At 44.3% G+C, this 22,287-nt stretch overlaps 1 protein-coding gene across 1 annotated transcript in view; it reads right to left on the bottom strand.

Annotated features, from left to right (window-relative positions):
• TTLL12 (tubulin tyrosine ligase like 12) overlaps positions 1–22,287 on the bottom strand; it is a 62,862-nt gene that overhangs the window by 27,583 nt on the left and 12,992 nt on the right. Inside the window, exons 2-5 of the mRNA XM_030540180.1 lie at positions 13,424–13,608; positions 4,700–4,898; positions 3,490–3,649; positions 2,659–2,792 (exon numbers count right to left, since the gene is read on the bottom strand). Of these exons, the coding sequence (XP_030396040.1) occupies positions 2,659–2,792; positions 3,490–3,649; positions 4,700–4,898; positions 13,424–13,608 (678 nt within the window). The remainder of the gene's footprint in view (positions 1–2,658; positions 2,793–3,489; positions 3,650–4,699; positions 4,899–13,423; positions 13,609–22,287) is intronic.

Below are 22,287 nucleotides of genomic sequence, written 5' to 3'. Positions count from 1 at the left end.
ACGCAGTCTCCCTGCCGTGCTTGGGGCAACGAAATGCCTAGAGCCGCCCCTGGCTGCACCTATGGATTAGTTCCTTTGGATATGGTTACAGCAGCTCTTGAGAATGGAGATTCCACTGTGACATACACTTGCGCTGTCCCCACAGAGGATACTGCTGGGACAGGCAATCCAGTTCAGACACAGGATTCTAATCCTTAAAATTATTGTTGCTGGAGATTCAATTACTTATAATTAAAAGGTGCAAACAAAAAGCATAAAAAAGAACCTTAGCTATCTTCAAAAGAGATTGGATTGCAGGAATATAAATTACTTCTTGTTTTCACTACCTAGTGAGAAAAAAGTCTGCACTTGAAATTGTAATCTTCTGCTCTTAAAATACTCCAAAATACTATTGCAGAAATCAAATTACTCAGTGTTAGTAAAATCCCAGTTTAAGTTATAGCTTTTTTGTTTACTGTGTTGTACTGTTAGTAACAGTGAGATTAGTGATCCAGCAGCCACATGCTTGTGTTCGAAGCATCATGTTTGTTACTCTACTACACAAAATATTAAAGCCTTTCAGATCAATGTAAAAGGAAATCGGCCTTCTGATTCAAGGCAGGACAGATTACTATTGTAAGTTTATGCAGCAGAATTTGAAGGAAACATCAGTAAAGTAAGATGTCATAAAAGTTTAATAAACTGTAAATGGTTAGTTACATATTATAAATAAAATATTTTCAAGTTGCAGAAACTGAGTTGTAAAAATATTTTTTTATGTAAAATATGAATTGCAAATGTGCTCAGGGAGATTTTCAGATATTTTGCACTTATCTCTAATATGCTTGGCTGCATCAAAGGGATGGTGTCCTATCTTGGTGTACAGGATGGCACCAAGCACCCAGAGCTACTTTGCACTGGTATTTCATCAGAAGTTCAGCAGCTAACTGATTGGTATGGAAATGCAACATGCACTCAGGCGGCTGGTGCTTCTGCCAACTGTTCCCATGACAACTCTTATGGGTACCAGAATGAGACAGAAAAGAGAATAACTGGGATCTGAAGATCATCTCCCTTGTAAAGATGCACTGCATTATCACAGATAAAATGACAACCAGCTGCAAGAAACACTACTTCTCTAACTTAACCTGATAATTATAAAACAGAATTAAACCACATACGGAAATGCCTTATCCTGGGCTCAAGGCACTTTTGCTCAAAAAAGCAAACATTTGATCAAAATTAAAAAAGTGAAATGTTGCTCCGAGTCTCTAAACCAAGAAAATATAGCCCTCCAAAAACAAGTACTATCTCTTCAAAAAAAGTCTGACACATGTAATAAGAGACTGATTATTTTTGGTATTTTCATTTATTTGGTGGAAACAAGCTAACCTGGTTTCTGACTGGCTGCAGTCACTACAGTAACTGGAGCTAAACAGCTATCCCACCCCTCACCATGTGGCCCAAAAGTAGCAGACCACTGTGGTGCAGGAGGGGTGCCTTCAAAGGCCTGGCCTGAATTTTGAAAGTTCTGAGCATCCAGCATGGATTGAAAAAAGGAAGATTAAATCAAAAACCTATTTCTGTTCTGTGCATTTTTAATTGAATTAGTATTTCCATCCAAATAGAACTTGAAAATGTAAAAAATTAATCATCTGGTAAAAGATATACTATATAATTGCTTAAATAAATGTACATAGATACAACATATCTTCCTGGTTAGCAAAAAGCAGCACCAGATTTAGTGTAAAGGTTATGTTTAGTTGCAAATTAGCATTTTTAATTGTTATCCACCAGTGAGATTCAGCCTCTCTTAAATGGGGTAAGTTATTTTCTTAAATCAGTATAAATGCAAAACACAATTAAAATCAATTATTCAAATTTAAAGTTTCCTGATAGCTGATTTAAACCATGATTAAAATCAATCCACCCTATGAGCAACCAACAGTTTCCACTGATGCATAAAAGTTAGTCTCCCGTTTTGGAAAGTTTTGGCACATTTTTTGTAGCCTATTTGCCAAAAGAGAAGACACCACATGACATTCACTTCACACCTTTAAAATATAACCGAGTTCTCTGTCACAGCACAAAAGCTCAAAAGGGAAGTATTTGCGGGAAAGATACTTGAAAAGCAGAGAGTCAGCTTGGAAATTCTGTCCTCGGTGTAGTATTTAATTGCTTTAGAATTGTAACATAAAATGAATAATGAGGCTGGAAATAAGATTTTGTTCCTTGCTACAAAGATTAATCTTCCTATATTATGGGATTGACCAAATACTCTGTACTAATAAATCCAATAGGGACGAACCTATTTAGCAATTGCTCCAACCTCTGAATCAGCATGATGAATTCCACATAATTTGGGTTTATGGCATATCAGAAGCCTTTGAACTAGGCTACTCGGTGCCTGTTTGGATGTGAGATAGCAAAGGGAACTGCAAGATGTGGCAAGTCACTATTGTTTTAGTTTTAGAACTGCTATACATTTTTATTTCTGGCTTCACTACATCTTCTTCGTCTTATATAGAATATAAATTTATATAAGGCAATCTTTTGGATTATGAAATCTTGATACTTCATATTGCAGTCATGAAGAGAAACAAAACCAAAGTAATTCCAGGTTTAAAGAGATCGTCCTAATAAGAGAGATCGTAAAGAAAAGATTCATTATAATTATACCTGGTAGTGATCTTCTGATGGTTCTGGTGTAGAATAGTTAACATCCAATACCTCAGTAGGCGCCCATGGCAACAACATACACTTCCTGATTAAACGATCAGTTTCCCCATAGGCATAGTCACGAGTCACTTCCTCTACAGGGGGATATAAAAGTAATTGTAGGGTTGCTAGTCATTTTCCATTAACAACCTTCCCCACACCACATTCAGGCAAATGACATAATTCAACCATAAATTATGGGACAACTGCAATGATTAAAAAAAAAAAAAAGTACTTTTTTAAAAAAGTGTAATTTAAAAATGTTACTTAGGGTTAGCTATATGTTCACATCTTATTTTTCCTCCCCCAGGAGCTCCGCCTCATTCAGTGCGCAGGATAGATGAAGGGCGCCAAATTAAGACTACCTGGGCAATTTTAAATGTGTCATTTCCTTATTTTGAGTGCTTTACTTTGTAGCTTAAATAATGTCCCTGTAATGTAGTTTGTGTAATTTTTGTATCCACTGCTTTCTAACAAAAGCAGTTCAGTTGGACAACAAAGAGAAACTCTCCAATCCGTTGTTGTAACAACAACAAACATTTCTGGGCAGAGGAAGGCCTCCACATCTTTAATACGAGTCATGATGTGAGTGAGAAGTTATAGCTATATGATGTTTTGCCACTGAGAAGGTAGAGGTAGAAGTGTTTTAAAGACATGCAGGATGTTGGAGAGGTGGGGGGTGGTTTAAGCTCATACTGGAATTGTGATAAGATAGAATTGGTTTGGTATGTAAATTCAGTTCTGAACTTTGGATAAAAACAGATCACATACTTGACGTACTGACACACTTACCACCAGTTTCAAGGTCCCTTAAAGGCCAGAGAACTGAGTAAGCAATTTGCTGAGGAATGTAAAACAAAGGTGCTGTTGCAAAGGTAGGCTCATCTGAATGCTGAATTCGGGATCCAAATTCATCCATAATATACCAGACAGGAACCTTCTCCTCTGCAGTCTGGGAGGGAGTGGGAAAGAAGGGAAGAGAGAAGACAGACACCCCTTACAAGCATGCTATTAAAAGAATGCTGCAAGACAGAAGAGGTTAGGGGCTCATGCTAAAGCTGTATTACTGTGCTCTATTTCAACTAACCAAGATTTATGATTTTCCAGTGAAAAACGAACTGATGACAGTATGAAAGTCAAGATAATTTTAGATTAGCAGAAAGTGTAGAATAGTAATAATAATACCCAGCTCTCATACAGTGCCTTTCATCAGTAGATCTTGAAGTGCTTTACAAAAGGAGGTCATCATCATCATCCCCATTTTAAAGATGGGGAAACCAAGGCACAGAAAGGTCAAATGACTTGCCCAAGGTCATCCAGCAGGCCAGTGGCCCAACCAAGAATAAGACCCAGATCTCCCGAGTTCCAGTCCACTACTCTTATCCTCTAGGCCACTCTGCCTCCCAGAAGAGTACGTTTGAAAAATAAAAACAAAAAAACAAAACAAATGAACACTTAAAGGAGTTATTCTAATATTCCCTTTCACAGCTTTGTTTGTCTGCATACCTCATCACAGTATCTATCAGAACACCTACGCTCACTGTAGTTTACAAACAACGTATGACAACTGACTGCTAACAAACACCCTTAATGCAAGTTTGCTTGCCAACTGTATGCTGCCTTATTTTGTTTTAAGAGAGAGTTGATTCTCTTGTAAATTAAAGGAAACGTTTAAGAAAGAAAAAACCACCAACAGATTTCTCATTTTTCTAACTCCTCCTCTTTGCTGAATGTGCTTCCTTGTTACATGAAACTATTATAGTTTAAGAGGGAAACCTTTATGGGTACCCCCTTTGTTAAAATGTTGGCAGCTTTTCACTGCTTTTTACAATTGCAAGGCAATTACTCTCCCTCTTCTGAGCAGCAGTCCATTCTTAAATGGCTCAAAAGAAGTGTTTTCATATTAAAGAGAGACATCTGTATTAGTTATCCATGTGTTGGTATGATTAAATTCAGGATCCAGCAGAACAGTTCAATATCCTTGATTGGAGGAGTCACTTACCCCTTGAGACAGCTGGTAGGTCTGGTTGTATTTCCACATTTCTTGCAACACCTGCTCAATAGCTCCCTCATCCGCGACCTCTCCGTGAAAGTCTATTCCCATGAGGTTTGCCATTCTGTGAAGCAGACCGGGAACATGCAACAGCTGCTGGCGTGCATGTTCAACACGGTATGTCCAGGCATGGTCGATAAGGAAAATGCTAAGGACAGAATTTTAGTACTGTTACAACAATACGCCTCTTGTCAAAACACACATACAAGATGCATTTGTTGAGAAAGGCTATGCTTTCTTGTAGAAGGCTCAACAGCCGAGTTATTTCTTCACCAAAATAAGGCGGTTTTTTTGCATCGCTAGAAGTAGGATTATCTTCCTAGTAGTACCTTTGGCTGAATAAAGCGTACTGTTCAGTAACTATAGTTTCCATAAAAGGTACGGATAAAAGGTCAAGTACAGAAAAAGGAACTCATAGTTTACAATCCTGGCTCTCCTCTGAGGCCTCTGATATACCAACCTTCCTGCACCCAATCTATAAAGTGGTGCTAGTAATGCTCACCTTCCAATGAGCCTGTGAAGAGTAATTCATGTTTGAAGAAGGAATGTGCTACATATTTAGACTTGACAGGATTAGATTTTTATTGGTAAAAATGTCAATTTCACCATATACACACAAATCAACAAAAAAAATTCCTATAATAATTTAAATGTACAAATAAGCAAAGTAAGAAAAATGCTGCTGAAGAACTTTGTCAATATATACAAAATAAATAGCCTTAAATCAAACTATCTGTGTTTTAACGGCTATAACTTTTTGAGCCCCAGTGTCTACTGTTATTAAATACTGGCTGACCCTATTGTCCGAAACACACCACAATGTCCTAGAACTGTGAACATTTTAACAGCTAAAATAGAAAAAAAAATGCTTAAAAATAAACATTGATATCATTCAAAATTATTTTAAAAAATTGAATTATCCCAAGCCTATGCATATTATTGGAACACAGTATTTAATAAACTTATTTGTTATAACTGATTATGGAACTACTGGGTAAGATCACATTGCTCGAATAACTCAGACACTACAGAAAGAGAGAAATGCAGGAGCACAACTCCTCAACCCCACTTACTAGAAAATCTCAGTCTATATTTTTATAAGCCACTCAAGAGTCATGAACATCAAATTCCCACTAGTGTTAAAGTGTCACATCTCATTGATTGCTTTAAAAAAGTCTTGCTCTAACACCTCAGAAATCTAGTTTCAAATTCTAATTAGGTCACAAATGTGTGGATGTTCTGGTCCTAATCCAGTCACACACACTTCAACCGGTTGGTAGTTTACATTCAAAAAAAGCACAAAGCTATTTATTATTTAGCTGGGGTTTCAAAGATCAGAATTTAGGTGTGGGAGTAGATTTATAAATGACGGACTTTTAGTAACCTTCCTCCACTATGCATTCACCTGCTTGAGCCTGTGCTAGAAGTCTCTATTTATAAATATTAACTTTAGATGCGGAACAACGGCAGGTGCTCCCTGACTCCAAGTCAGTGTCCCCACGTTCACTCCCCGGTCCATAATGAAAAGCTCTGGGTTGGTACTGCTGTGTAAATCAAATCTTCCGAGTATCTGAAAAACAGATGATAGAACGCTCTCTGCAGTTTTTGGTTTCCCGCTCTCAGAATCAAAGCACCTGCTCCACCATGTTGTGACTATGTAATGAACAGTTACTCCCAAATAGGCAACCTTTCTGTAATGATCCAGAGAACGAGGGTAACCCCTTCACTCACTGTGCCAAGAATGTTTTTCAGCTCTGTGGAGATTTGTTCTCTTTTTTTCTTATGCCACAAGTGCAGCATGCTGGGCTAATGTTGTGGAATGTGCACACACATCCATTTGACCATATCTGGCATCCATGTTAATCAAACATTGAGAATATGCAAGGAAGCCCTTGCCACTGACTACCTCGAAAGGTACTATGTCTGTTGCTATAAACTTCAATAATTCCTGAGTCACACTTGTCTTCATGTCTCATCTGATAGTGATACATTGCTTGGTAAATATCTTCAGCAAACTGGATCCCGATTCTGATCTACATTTATGTTTAAGTAATTTTGAAGTACCAGTTTTATGGTTACTAAAAGTACAAAATGTTTTACATGCGACACATGCAACAGTATCTCCCTTTTCATCAAGAAGGCATCTGAATGTATTCCAAATTGGTGATTTGTTTTTTTCATTGCCCTTCAAACTGTATGCACTAGTACTTAATTTCTTTCTCCATTGACCACTGGCTTTTTAAATACTGAGTATGGAAACTTTTCTGGTGGCAACCAACAAGGAAGTGCAGAGGGGTGATGCAGTGATGATTTCAATTTGAGCTGATGAACTGTGATTAAAAAAAAAAAAGTAAGCTTTCACTGGTATTAGCTGAATCTGAATAAATGGAGTGCATGGTACATAGGGTACAAATTGCATGTTACAAGCCATAGAGTGCATGGTGCAGAGTGCACTACACAAGGTGAATGCCTCATGCAGTCATATAAACCAGTGCCTCTTGATAGTCGTCCTTCTGTGCACCCAGTAAGCATCATTAAAGGAGCCTATCCTGTCAACTTAAGGGTCAAGGGTCAGTTCTTGCTCAAATTATGCCTTCACAGATGCATAGGACAATTTGCATAAGTGTGATGGCTAAACTTAGCCCTGAATTTCTCTTGTACTGTGGAGATCCCTCGCTAGTGGATTTCATTTCCCTTAGGCAGAAGTGGTGGTGTGGTTGCTGCATTAAATGAGTTTCTAGGTTGTATGTTCCTAGTTGCAAAGCTTTGTCGAGATACAAACCTCTCATTATGCCACACTTGCTGTATTTCCACCTTTTCTGGAAGTGGGTTCTCAAAAGGCAGAGAAGCAGTTGTCTGAAGCTCATATGCTCCCAGGTCTACAAGATTAAAAAACCTGCACTGCCTTTTCACAGCAAGCCCAAACCAAGCCAATCCCATTTCGGAGGCACTGGCAATCACAAAGACAAAACCAAGCCAACACTTCAATGACAAAGCTACTTAAAGAAAAACAACAGGCTTCTTAATTTAAACGAATGGGCAATTACATCCACAAAGAAGCCAATAGATAGGCTTGCTAAAGCAGAAGCTTCCCCACTCCAAAGCCCCAAAACAAACAGGCTACTTAAAGAAATGAATAGGCAATTAAATAACAGAAGTAAATAGACTTTGCTGGGGGCTGCCTTGGCAAGTTTAGGCTGCTTCTGGACATCAGCAAGGAGCAATTTAACAGGCTGAGCAGATGCGGCTACTTAGCCGAACGTGCCTTTGGCTGTTTGAAAGCTTGCTGGAAGTGTTTAAATGGCAGGCTAGACTTTACCAAGGATAATATTCCCATGGTCATAGCTGCGTGCTGCACTTCGCATTATCTGTGTGAATCGAAGGGTGGAATGATTGTGACTTGCTGTCCCCTGCCCTGAAGTGCAAAGACACCAAGATGAGAGCAGCCCGCATTGTTGAGAAGCAAGCGAGTGGCCATAGCACTGTGAAAGCTTGCAACACCTGACAGCTACCAGTCAGTCTGGAATCAGTTTGGAGTGGGCAAATCTACTGTAGGGGCTGCTGTGCTGCAAGCAGCCAACGCAATCATTGAGCAGTTGCTATCAACGGTAGTGACTTTGGGAAATGTGCAGAGCACTGTGGATGCAGAAAGGGACTTACTTCCCAGACCAGAAAATTCCTGTTGGGGATGTTGAAATGCCTATAGTTATCCTCGGGGACCCAGCCTACCCCTTAATGCCATGGCTCATGAAGCCCTACACAGGCATCCTGACAGTAATAAGGAGCAGTTCAACTATAGGCCGAGCAAGTGCAGAATGGTGGTGGAGTGTGCTTTTGGATGTTTGAAAGGGCATTGGCACAGTTTACTGACTTGGTAAGATCTCAGCGCAACCAAGATTCCAATTGTAATTGCTGCTTGTTGTGTGCTCCACAATCTCGGTGAGAGTAAGAGGGAGACTTTTATGGTGGGTTGGGAGGTTGAGACAACTCACCTGGCTGCCAATTTTGCACAGCCAGACAACAGAGCGATTAGAAGAGCACAGCAGGGCACGCTGTGCATCAGAGAAACTTTGAAAGCCAGTTTCATGACTTGCCGGGGTGTGACAGTTGTGTTTGTTTCTCTTGAAGTTACCCGCACCCTATATATATATAGGGTGCGGGTAAAGGAAAGGTAAAGGAAGGTATAAAGGAAAATAAAGTCAGATTAGTTTTAAAAAAAACTGTTCTTTATTATTTGATGAACAACGCATTGAGAGAAATTAGAAGGTAAACAGGAGGGTTTGTGTTAGGGATGTGGAGGAGGAGGGAAGGACAAGTCCAGAAACCAAATCAAAAAAGTTCGCATATGCCAGCTTTCTGCTGCTTGGGCAATCCTCAGGGGTAGAGTGTGTGGGTCCCCGTAGCCTCCTCCCTCGTATTCTTGGGTTTCTGGGTGAGGAGACTATGGAACTTGGGGAGGAGGGAGGGCGTTATATAGGGGCTGCAGCAGCAGTCTGCGGTCTTCTTGTCTTTCCTGCATTAGATCCGCCATACAGTGGAGCATGTCAGTTTGCTCCCCCATGAGCTTAACCATAGCGTCCTGCTTGCTCTCATCACATGCCTCCCTCCTCTCTTTGTGTTCCTGTAACTTTTTACGGGACTCCGCAATTGTTTGCCTCCATGCATTCAGCTGGGCCCTATCAGTGCAGGAGGACTGCATGAGCTTGGCGAACATGTTGTCTCAAGTTCGTTTTTTCCACCTTCCAATCTGGACCAGCCTCTGGGACAGAGTAGATGGGGCCATGTTGAAACATTTGCACCTGCAGGAGGAGACAAAGGGACGGTAGCATTTTAAAAGATACATTGCAGAGCACAAAGGGGGCACTTTGATATGAATAAGCCATCACACACAGCTGGGGAACAGAATTAATCTTGCAGGCAGCCCCTAGGGGTAATGTGGGGTCTGCTTCTTCTACATTCATTCCAATGCTTTCAAACTGCTGGGCCCCCTTTCCCACAGCAAGCAATGCCTGGTGGGTTTGCCATATAAAAGGAGGGCCTGTGGGCTCTCCGGGATGATCGCTGCACACAACAACCATAGCCCTCCCCTCCCACCCTTGGCTCTGGTCAGGCTCATAGAGGGGATGAGCCATTTACTCTAAACGCGAAGAACCCAGCACGGCTGGGTTCCTCCCCCACTGCGTGGCTCTGATCAGGCTCTCACCTCACTAGAAGTTCCTTCTCCAGGGTCATGGAACAGGAGCCTGCCTGGGGAGTGAGGGGAGGCTATTGAATCCTGCACCGAGTTCTTGGCTAGGGGGGAAAAATGGATTCCTCACTTGCTGCCTATGCGCTGTTCTCCTCCTCCTCTTCGTCCTCCAATGTCTCTTCCTCCTTGCTCCATGCAACTCCTCTCTTGCAGGTGTCCATGGACAGTTGTGGGGTAGTAGTGGTGTCACCCGCTGTAATTGCATGGAGCTCACAGTAAAAGCGGAATGTATGGGGCTGTGACCCAAAGCGCCCATTTGCCTCCCTGGCTTTTTGGTACACTTGCTTGAGCTCCTTGATTTTTGTACGATACTGCTCTGTGTTCCTGGAGTAGCCTCTTTCTGTCATGGCCCTGGAGACTTTAGCATAGATATTTGCATTCTTTTTTTGGAACAGTTCTGCCACAACAGACTCATCTCTCCAGCATGCAATGAGATCCAATATCTCCCGTTTGGACCATGCTGGGGCTCATTTGCAAATCTGGGACTGCGTGATCTCTGCATGATAACTTGTGATGGTGGACTGTGCTGATGGTCACCTGTAATGTTGGTGACCAAACAGGAAATGAAATTCAAAAGTTCTCGGGGCTTTTCCTGCCCACCTGGCTAGTGCATTGGAGTTGAGAGTGTTGACCAGAGCAGTCACAGGGGAGCATCCTGGGATAGCTCCCGGAGGTCAGTAACATCGAATTGCATCCACAATAACTTTAACTTGGGATTGAGATCTTGATTTAAGCCCTACTCCACTTGCCGAGGTGGAGTACAGAAATCGAATTAAAGAGCCCTTTAATTCGAAAAAAAAAAATTTGGTCATGTGGACGGAATCTTTTTTTCCTCCGAAATAACTCGGCTAATTCCGAAACAACAGGCTAGTATAGACCAGGCCCAAGAGTGAACTGTGTGTCACCTCCCTGCCACACCAGTCTCTCTCACTAGAAAATTCCTCCAAACTCTACCAGTCTTAACCTTTCCTAGGTTAACAGTAACAGTCACTGACTTCCAGCCCCAGAGCTCCGTAGAGATGTCTCCCTGCAATGCACAGCCCGTAACTGTACATTCCCAGAAGATACTAAGGTTGCTGCTCCTTTAAAGAGTCAATACGCTGCAGCTCATTAATTTAATTGGGGTTTGATAAACACTTGTTTCAATCACAATACTGAATTAGTTTATATTAAAAGTTAGACAAGCTTATTAAACAAGAAGTCACAGGTTTCAGTGATACCAAGTACAAGGAGTTAAGACAGAAAGGGTTACAAACGAGTAAAAATACGATTTATAATAGCCAATACCTAAATGAATACGTTACAGTCTTTGTTCAAGATAGTTTCCTCAACATCTTCCTTTTCTAGGAACAGCTGACTAGCTCTTAGTCAGGATCTTCACACAGTCCAAGTTCCTGGCTTTTCTCAGGTGAAGGATAACTTAAGGATTTGTTCCCTCTCTGTATACAGTCCAGTAAATCTTTGAAATACACCCCAAGATGAAGTTGCTTGTCCCTGCTGGGTGTGGGCACCATGCTGTCTGGTGCAGATGTCATGCTGTCTCCCCGGCCCCCAATGATTAGTTTTACAATGCAATGATTTCTTCCTGCAATCTTTGATACAAAGGAATAAACACACTGAATTTGGCCACACCCTGGTGCGAGATGTTAGATATTTTGGAGAAATCCTATGATTATACATAATTCCACATATAGCATTCTCACATACATTTCACAGTGATGTTACCAACTAGTGGGTTATTAGTTTTTAAAGGATACCTCCTAAGGCATATATTGTCCAGATATCATTAAAGCAGTGTGTAAGGCAGGGGTCAGCAACCTACAGCATGCGTGCCAAAGGTGGCACGTGTGCCAATTATGCCTGGCACACGGCTGCCAGCCGGGGTCCCGGCCACCAGCCCTGCTCAGCCCGCTGCTAGCTGAGTGAAGGGAACCCCAGGCTGGCAGGAGGCTGAGTGGGGCCGGCGGCCAGGACCCCAGGCCTCCTGGCTTCCCCCTCACTGCACTCGGGTTCTGCAGCTCCCGGGAGTGTGAGCTGCCGCAGCTGCTGCCCCTTCCACAGCTTCCCCCCAGCCCCCCACAACTGCCTCAGCACTCCACATGGAGTTTTGCTTCCACGTGGAGCCAGTATTTGACCAGCATGGGCATGGTAAGGGGAGTCCCTGGAAGCAGTCAGGGAGCAGGGGGAGGGTTGGATGGGTCGGGAGTTCTGGGGGTCCTGTCAGGGGGCAAGGAGTGGTCAGATGGGGCATGGGAATTCCGGGGGTCTGTCTGGGGGCAGGGATGTGGACAAGGGTTGGGGCAGTCAGGGGACAAGGAGCGAGGGGGTTGAGGGTTCTGATGGGGGCAGTTGGGGTGAGAAGTGGGAGGGAGTGGATGGGGGCAGGGCTGTCCCCTCTTGATTGTTGAAATATGGTAACCCTAGGCGAGGGGGGTGCTGAGGGGGGTACCAAGGGGGGGCACATGGAGACTGGCATCCACATACATCCACTGCAGCCTGCAGCAGCTCCTGGGCGGGTGGGGGCACTGGGCTGCAGCCTAGGCAGGAGGGGCAGCAGGGCATGGCTGCTCCCCGCTTGCGGCACTGCCGCCTTTGTAGAGCTGCTGCCCCCCTGCACCGTGCAGGCTCCTCCATGGCTGGGGCTCACTGGGGCCGCAAGCAGGACGCTCTGGCTCTCTGGTGCCTCTGGAAGGCAGCTCCTCCCTGCCGAGCTACTGCAGCGGCCCAAGCCCAGCAAAGCCAGTGAGTGGACTTGGGGCAGGGAGAGCTGTGCACCCTCCAGGGGCGTTCAGGCAGGGAGGGGGGAACCTGGTCTGAGGAGCAGCCCACGGGCATGGCGGGCCCCTGGGGTCTATAAAGGATTTGCCCCTCAATGAACTGATAGGGGGGAGGGGGGAGCAAGGTGGAAGTTTCGCCTAGGGTGCAAAATATCCTTGCACCGGCCCTGCCCCAGAAGGTGCGTGAACCCCAAGTTAAGAACCACTGCACCAAACTGATAAGATCTGCATTTTCACTTAATTTTAAATGATGCTTGTTAAACATTTAAAAAAAAAAACTTGTTTATTTTACATACAATAGTTTATAGACTTAGAGAGACCTTCTAAAAACATTAAAATGTATTACCAGCACACAAAACCTTAAATTAGAGTGAATAAATGAAGACTCGGCACATCACTCCTGAAAGGCTGCCAACCCCTGGTGTAAGGTATGAATACATGGGATCGCATAAACCAAATGCCATTTGTGAGGCTCATTTTACAAGATGTGGCCAGTTCATCTTTCTGAGACAACTAAATTTTTCAGTAAAGATTCATTATGGAAAGGCAGTTAAACCAACAAGTTTCAGAATGATTGACACAAACACATCAGGAGTTCAGGTTATTCAAATAAGAAGATCGGATATAAATTCCAAGACTAGAACCTACCTATTGGGATTTGCTGCTTGTAGCCCATTCTCATTTGTTACGATAACTTTGTAACAGAGTTCGTTTCCAGGATTTGGTTTCTTTTTCAATTCGTCTTCAATTTCTTCATTATCATCATCTTCCTCCTCCTCCTCCATTACCTCCTCTACTTGCATTATTCCAAAAAACTCACCAGCATCAAACACCTGAAAATGAAAGCACCATATAACCAGAAGCATTCAGTTGAAGAAGTGGTAGCGCTACAATCTATCTTGAAGTTACCTGATACACATAGCTCAACGTTTAGAGGTTCTGGTCAGTCAAGTTTGGCCTGTGATTCAATAAACATTTTGCGTTTGGAAAGGAAGAGGTGGACAGTCCACAGCACTACTTATTCTCTCATTTTGGGGAGGTTTATTAAAAAGATTCCTTAGTTTAAAAAGATTCTTTAGTTTACTACAAAGTTAGGTCAATGTAAGCAGCTTTGCAACAACATAGTTGTGCATGCCTCCCACTGATGTAATGGCCCCATTACAGTGACACAGTAACACCATCGCCTCGAGCAGTGTTGAGCCATGGTCAATGTACTTGCACTGCATTGACCTCAGGGTAGACACTACATTACTTAGGTCAACCATAACAGCACTCTAGCAGCTGTCCCACAATGCCAGGGGCTGTCTGCTCCAGTCACAGTTGTGAACTCCACCGCCCAATGGTCACGGAAACCAGAAGGCTGCACTCTCCTTTAAAGACCCTCACTTTTTCCCTGATTGTCCAGCTTGGTGAGCACACCTACCAGCTCTCTGTTGTGTGCAACTGCCCAGCTAACCATGCCAGCCCCATGTTCCCAATGCACACCAGCGTGAAGTAGACAGGATCTCCTAGGTCTATGGGGAGAAGAGGCTGTGCAAGCAGCTACTGACCAGCCACAGAAACATGGACATATATGAGCAGATTACCCTTTCTCCTGCACATGACAGGCACGAGCAGCAGTGCCACGTGAAAGCAAAGGAATTGCACCAGGTGTTTCAGAAGGCCAGGGAAGCCAACAGTCAATCTGACGCTGAGCTGTAAACTAGTGGCTTTTACAAAGAGCTGTATGCCATATTTTGTGGAGACCCCACTGCCATCCCACAGACCACCCTGCATACCTCCAAGAAGCTCATATCACAGGCCCCTGGTGTGAACAATGAGCACGAGGAGGAGGATGGGGGAAGATGTAATTGGGTGGTCCTGCTATGTCATGAATCAGGATCTGTTTGAGATTCCACTGCAGTCTAGTCAAGCATGAGCGAGCCCAATCCAAGGTTCCTTCCTCTGCATAAGTGTGTAAATTTATTTCCCGTTACAGGGATGGCAATCCCAACTTAACAGGACACAGCTATCGACTTGCATTAATTTTCTCGTACCAGAAAAGGAAGCGATACAACAAAGAGACATAGCTTAGTTATCGGCTTTTCATTCCTTATAGAGACAGACAAGGGGAGGGGGGCATCACGGGAAGCAGTTTGTTTATATCCCTTGAACCCTCCTGGGATATCTTAATGAAATTTTCATGGAACTACGCTGCAAAGTTTCCCCAAAGATTTCTAGGGAGGGCTGCCTTATTTCTTCCTCCACAGCAGGACACTTTCTGTATGTGATAATTTCAGTCCACGATAACTTCAGCAGGCACCACCGCAGTACAGAAGCTAGCAGCACATGGGCCCAGGTGGCTTTGGGACGCCAGCAGCAGCTGTACTCTCTTGTGCCTTTGTCACCCTCTGGAGAGAGGCACCAGCTAAAAATCACCCCTACCTGTGAAAAATGGTGCCAGTATTCGGTGCTATTGCCGTATACTCAGTTTCATGCAACCAAGAAATTCCCTCCTCATTTCCCTCACCCCTGGTGGGCTGTACTCGCCATGGCTGGAGCTGCGCATGGTGCCATACACAAGCACACTGAAGCAGACGTGTCAATGAGCACGTCTTGTTTAAAACTTTATGGGAGCCAAGGAAGGGAGTTCTGACTCTTAAGTTTTGCTTTCCATTACATTCCACTGACAACATTTTATCTGTGTGTTTTAGCTGCAGCTGCTGCCATCGTGGCCTTGAGGATTTTCCCCCTCCACACCCATGGAATGCTTGAGTCAGATAAGGAGGAGAAAGAAGAGGCTTCGGGATGATGTGTTCAGTGAGATCCTGCAAGACAGTGCTGCATCAGAATGAGCACAGGACCTGGAGGATGAAACTAATCTCTAGATAGCCTGGAGAAGGAAAGAGTGGACAAGAGAAAGGCTCAGGAGTCCCAGAAGGAAAAGAAGAGGGAGATGCACCAGGACATAAATGGGCTTCAACAGCAGCAAACTCAGATGCTGCAAACTCTTCTGGACATACAGGTTCAACAATCGTGGGCTTGCCTCCATTTGCAGTCCATGATGAACTCTATTATGGCACCTCCCTACACCTTCCCTCGATATTCCACATGGCATCAGGGGTCATATCCCTACCCCTTCCACTTCTGTCAGGGGAACACTACGGAACATCACAGCATCACATACAGCAACAATGGCTCTCACAGGTCAGCATACATGTAGGCAAAATGGACATGATAGTTCTTTTCCCTTGTTAAAGTCTGTTCCATTAAGCTTTTAATATATTTGCTTTTAAAATTGCACAGATTTTTCTTTGCACTGGTTTTATTACTGTGATGGTCTGTATCCATGTATTCACTCTGTGCATACTACGATAATCTTTGTACAAGGATGCCTTTGAGGTGTCATTTGAAAACTCATAACTCGCTGGTCAATACTGTCCAGTGAAAATGCATGGGGCAACATTGTATGTTACCAGATTCCACTGTATGGTGTTACTAAGACATATTCTGAGTCTGGGGAGTGGCCAAACCAATTCCTCAGAGACAAAAGACAAGTGGATGCCTCAGCCAGGTGCCAGCAGGTTAAATGGGCCAACACATGCTTAAGTGGGTATTCATTGGCAGGAATAGGGACATGGGTCAAAACAAAACAAAACCTACATATTAAAAACAGCTTGGGGTTCTCGTCCAGAGACACTATCTCCTGAACCTCAGCTGGAAATGCTTCTTGAACAAAAAGGAAAGAACTATAAGAAGCGAGGGCAGATGCCCCAAATCATTCCTCCCTTTCTCTCTACCTACAGCATCCGTGAGACCTGAAGAACAAAGGAAGCAGCATTGCACTGGGGGAGGGATCCTGACTGAAAGAAGTTCAGCTAGCAGGGCTGCCGAAACATGTGGGGTGAGTGAGTTGGCTTTAATCTATTCTAGTTTGTTAAGTTAGGCATTAGCTGAGTTTTGTTTTTTCTTGTAACCAATTGTGACTTTTATGCCTCATTACTTGTATTCACTTAAAACCAATCCTTTCATAGCTAATAAACTTGTTTGATCTAAACCAGTGTGTTTGAATTGAAGTGTTTGGGAAACTCCATTTGGGATAACAGGATTTGTGCATCTCATTTTCTATTAATAAAATAATAGACTTTATATGAGCTTGTATTGTCCAGGAGAGATCTGGGCAGTACAAGATGTACATTTCTGGGGAAAGTCTGGGACTGGGAGTTTGCTAGTGTCACTCTCCAGTGTAATTCAAGAGTGGCTGGCTACAGCACTCTCACACTATAACTGAGAGTAACTTACATGCTGGGGGTTGCGGCCTAGTCTACACTACACGTTTAAACCGAATTTAGCAGTGTTAAACCGATTTAATCCTGCACCCGTCCACACAACGAAGCCCTTTATATCGATATAAAGGGCTCTTTAAACCGATTTCTATACTCCTCCTTGACGAGGGGAGTAGTGCCGAAATTGGTATTGCCATGTCGGATTAGGGTTAGTTTGGCCGCAAATCGATGGTATTGGCCTCCGGGCGGTATCCCACAGTGCACCATTGTGACCGCTCTGGAAAGCGATCTGAAATCGGATGCACTGGCTAGGTAGACAAAAAAAGCCCTGCAAACTTTTGAATTTCATCTCCTGTTTGTCCAGCGTGGAGCACTGATCAGCACGGGTGGCGATGCAGTCCCAAATCCAAGAAGAGCTCCAGCATGGACTGTACGGGAGATACTGGATCTGACCGCTGTATGGGGAGACAAATCTGTTCTATCAGAGCTCCGTTACAGAAGACGAAATGCCAAAGCACTTAAAAAAAATCTCCAGGCTCTGTTACAGAGTCCACAGCACAGTGCTGTGTGACAAGCGTAACGGAAAGCCAAAGAATCAAATGGACACTCATGGAGGGAGGGAGGGGGTACTGAAGTCTCCAGCTATCCCACTGTCCCCGCAGTCTCCGAAAAGCATTTGCATTCTTGGCAGAGCTCCCAATGCCTGAAGGGTCAAAAACATTGTCCTGGGTGGTTCAGGGTATATGTCGTCAATTTACACCCTTCCCCACCCCCAAAAAGGGGAAAAAAATGTTTCTCGCCTTTTTTCAGTCACTCTGTGTCTACTTCATGCTGCTGGTAGACGGGGTGCTGCAGTGCTGAACACCAGCATCCCCTTCCTGGTGGATAGCAGTCATTTTGTACTGTCTGCCATTGTAATCATCAGTCCGTGAGTGCTCCTGGCTGGCATCAGTGAGGTCGGCTGGGGGCTCCTGGGTAAAAATGGGAATGACTCCCAGTCATTCCCAGCAGATGGCACAGAACGGCTGGTAACCGTTCTCATCATAGCAACTGGAGGCTGAGCTCTATCAGCCCCCCCTTTCATGTCTAAAGAAAAGATCTGTCCTGCCTGGACTATCATAGCAGCTGGAGGCTGCCTCCCCCTTATTTTATCTCCTTAAAAAGTCAGTGTTTATTATTCCTGCATTCTTTATTACTTCATCACACAAATGGGGGGACACTGCCATGGTAGCCTAGGAGGGTTGGGACAGGAGGGAAGCAACAGGTGGGGTTGTTGCAGGGGCACCCCCTAGAATGGTATGCAGCTCATCATTTCTGCGGGATCTCTGGGACTCTGACATGGAGCAGCTGTGCTCTCTGGTTCTCTAGTACACTTGCCCCATATTCTAGACAGGACTGACTATCTAGTTTTAGACAAAACATAAAGAAGGGAATGACCCAGGGAGTCATTCCCATTTTTGTCCATGCGCCCCTGGCCGACCTCAGCGAGGTCAGCCAGGAGCACCCATGACAGCAGCAGACGGTACAAAACGACTGATAACCATCATCTCATTGCCAATTTACAATGGCAGACGGTGCAATAGGGATGGTAACTATCTCTGCTACCTTGCAAAGGCAAATGAATGCTGCTGTGCAGCACCGCAGTACCGTGTCTGTCAGCAGCATCCAGTACACATACGGTGACAGTGACAAGGCAAAACGGGCTCCATGGTTCCCATGCTATGGCGTCTGCCAGGGCAATCCAGCGAAAAAGGGCGTGAAATGATTGTCTGCCGTTGCTTTCACTCGCGACACTGTTTTTGCATTGGGATCTCAATCCAGAAGGCCAATGGGCGGGGGAGACTGCAGGAACTATGGGATAGCTACCCACAGTGCAACACTCCGGAAATCGACGCTAGCCTCGGACCATGGACGCACACTGCCGAATTAATGTGCTTAGTGTGGACGCGTGCACTCGACTTTATACAATCTGTTTTACAAAACTAGTTTATGTAAAATCAGAATAATCCTGTAGTGTAGACATACTTCTGGTCTGCCCACACACAGGGTGACAGCTTTCACCGCAAAGCAGTGTAAGAGGCACCCCAGGTTAGAGAGCTGAGACACAGCTGTTCTACAGTCCAGACTGTACCCTGTGTATGTCAGTTACTGAATAAAATTCTATTCTTTTAAAAATAAAAATTTTAGTTTACAACATATGCTGCAGAGTGCCTAGCAGTTCTGAAAGAACACTTGTTACAATGTAACAACTCACACAATCAATCAGTGACAGTGTAATAATAAGTGTACAGCAAACACCGCAAAATTAATAGGTGCATGGACAGTGTTATATTCTCTGATGTACACCAAGCACCACATAACTCTTAACAGGACCCAAAGCAGCCAGGCCAGGCTGGGCATAGTATGCTACAATGCATTACTGTGGTTCACTGTTAAAGTACTCTTTCAATGCCTCCCTGGCCAACATAGATCTGCGTTGAGCTTTTCTAATAGCCCTTGCGTCAACCTGTTCAAACTCAGCAGACACCTGCTCCACCTCTGTCCTCCACGCTGCCAGCAATTTTTCCTCCTTTGCTTCACAGATATTATGCAGGACACAGCAGGGGACTACAACCACTGGAATGTTTTTTCACACTGAGATCTAATCTTGTGAGTAAATACACGTCAGCATCCCTCCTGTCTATCAAAAGCACATTCAACTGTCATTCTGCACCTGCTGAGCTGGTAGTTGAATCTTTCCTTGGTGCTGTCGAGGTGGCCAGCGCATGGCTTCACGAGCCACGGGAAGGCTGCATCCCCCATGATCATTATTGGCATTTCAACATCACCAATGGTAATCTGCTAGTTGGGAAAGAATGCCCCTGCTTGAAGCTTTCTGAACAGGCCTGTGTTCTTAGAGAGGCAATGTCACATATCTTTCCTTGCCAGCCCACATTGATGTCAGTGAAGTGTCCCCAGGAATCCATCAATGCCTCCATAACCACAGAAAAGTAGCTCCTTCGTTGATATACTTTGTTCAAGGTCATCTGGGGCCAAAATAGAGACACACATGCCATCTATTGCCTCACCACAGGGCAGAACCCCACTGCTGCAAATCCATCCACTCCTCCACTGTCAGCGCATCTCTCATTCTGGCGTCCCTGCACTGGAAGGCTGGGGTGAGCTTGGCACACAGCTCCAGAAATGTGACCTGGCACCTCTGAAAGTTCTGCAGCTACTGCTCATCATCCCAACCCTGCAATACGATGTGATCTCTCCAGTCAGTGCCTGTTCCTTGGGCCCAGAAGCGGCACTCCACCATCAGCAGCTGCTCCATGAACTCCACCAAACATCTTGAATTGGTTCTTGCTGAGCCAAGAAGAATCAAATCAGCGGGGAACACAGCAAATACAGTAGGATTGTGCATCCTGTGCTTTTTAAACGCTTACGAGAATAGTGCAGAGCCGTGCACGATCCATGCTTCTATCAGAGATGGTGGCCAACAAGGAGGACTGTATATGTTCATCAGATTTTTTATTTTTTTTTAAAAGGTGCAAAAAAGTTATGGAATATAAAATGACAGTACAGGATGGAAGCAGTTGCATGCTTAGAAATTGACCACTGGCTCCCAGTCACCACTGTGCTACTCGTTTGTCCCACCATGCATTGCCAGAATTTCCCAAAAGACAATGCATCGTAAAATGGTAGATTGGATATTGGGCTACCTACCCATGGTGCACTGCACCGTGCATTGATGCAAGCACTCCTGAGGAGTATGCACAATGCCGATGCAGGAAGCCAAGTGTGCACACGCACAAGCGACACATTAACTGCTGTGGCTTTAAGGGCTCGTCCAGACTAGGGGGGGAAAAAATCGATCTTAGATATGCAACTTCAGCTACGTGAATAACGCAGCTGAAGTCGAATATCTAAGATCGAATTACTCACCCATTCAGACGGTGCGGGATCGATGTCCGCGGCTCTCCGTGTCGATTCTGGAACTCCGTTGGGGTTGATGGAGTTCCGGAATCGATATATCGCGTCTAGATTAGACGCGATATATCGATCCCCGAGCAATCGATTTTAACCCGCCGATACGGCGGGGTAGTCTGGACGAGGGCTCAGTTGAAGTAACTTGCGTTGACCAAAGTTTGTAGTGTGGACATGGCCATAGACAGGAAGCTTTTGTTCCACAATCATTAGTAGTTCTATCCCTTTGTCCGATGTCACAAAACTCTTTTTAGAAGCTGAAAATACAGGGCCAAATTCACTTGTGATTTAACTCCATTAAATTCAACAGATTTAAATCTGCCATGAACCTAGCCCTAACTAGGTTCACAAACTTCTGTACTAGTGACCCCTTTCACATAGCATACCTCTGAGCGCAACCCCCCCTTATAAATTAAACACTTTTAAAATATATTTAACCCATTATAAATGCTGGAGGAAAAGCGGGATTTGGGGTAGAGGCTGACAACTTGCAACCCCTCATGTAATAACCTCATGACCCTCTGAAGGGTCCCAACCCCAAGTTTGAGAACCCCTGCCCTAACCTGTCTGGGTATAGGATACAAGACCAATCAATGCAATTTGTTCCCTAGGCTCTTGATGGTGTTGATGCATAACAGGGGCCCTGATTTAGTCCAAGAGGAAGTCTGCCTTTACAGTCAGCTCTCAAGTGATAAGAAAGTTTTCAGCTTGGCTTCTGTTTACAAGTTATATTATTAAGAAAAAAAGCATTTTACATTGTAGGCTAACTTGGTGAAATGCACGTTTACTCACCCTTGGGCATTCAGAATGATTTCATGCAGTGCTGCTAGTTAATTTCTATGCACTTACCTCTATTACTGTGGTCAAGAGATTTTCTGGGGTTTGTTTTCAAACCTTATCACAGCTGCAGGATCATGATCTAGAGTCTAGACCAAGGGTAGACAACCTACGGCACAGGTGCTAAAGGCGGCACGCGAGCTGACATAACCTTATTCCCAGATTTTGGACCTTAGCGTCCAAAATATGGGGGTTAGCATGAAAACCTCCAAGCTTAGTTACCAGCTTGGACCTGGTACTGCTGCCACCACCCAAAAAATTAGAGTGTTTTGGGGCACTCTGGTCCCACTGAAAAACCTTCCCTGGGGACCCCAAGACCCAAATCCCTTGAGTCTCACAACAAAGGGAAATAATCCTTTTTCCCTTCCCCCCTCCAGATGCTCCTGGAGAGATACACAGACACAAGCTCTGTGAAACTACGCAGAGTGATTCCCCCTCTCC

Source organism: Gopherus evgoodei, chromosome 1 (assembly GCF_007399415.2).
Source record: "Gopherus evgoodei ecotype Sinaloan lineage chromosome 1, rGopEvg1_v1.p, whole genome shotgun sequence".
Lineage (NCBI taxonomy): Eukaryota > Metazoa > Chordata > Testudines > Testudinidae > Gopherus > Gopherus evgoodei.
This window is presented reverse-complemented; position numbering and strand designations above follow the sequence as displayed.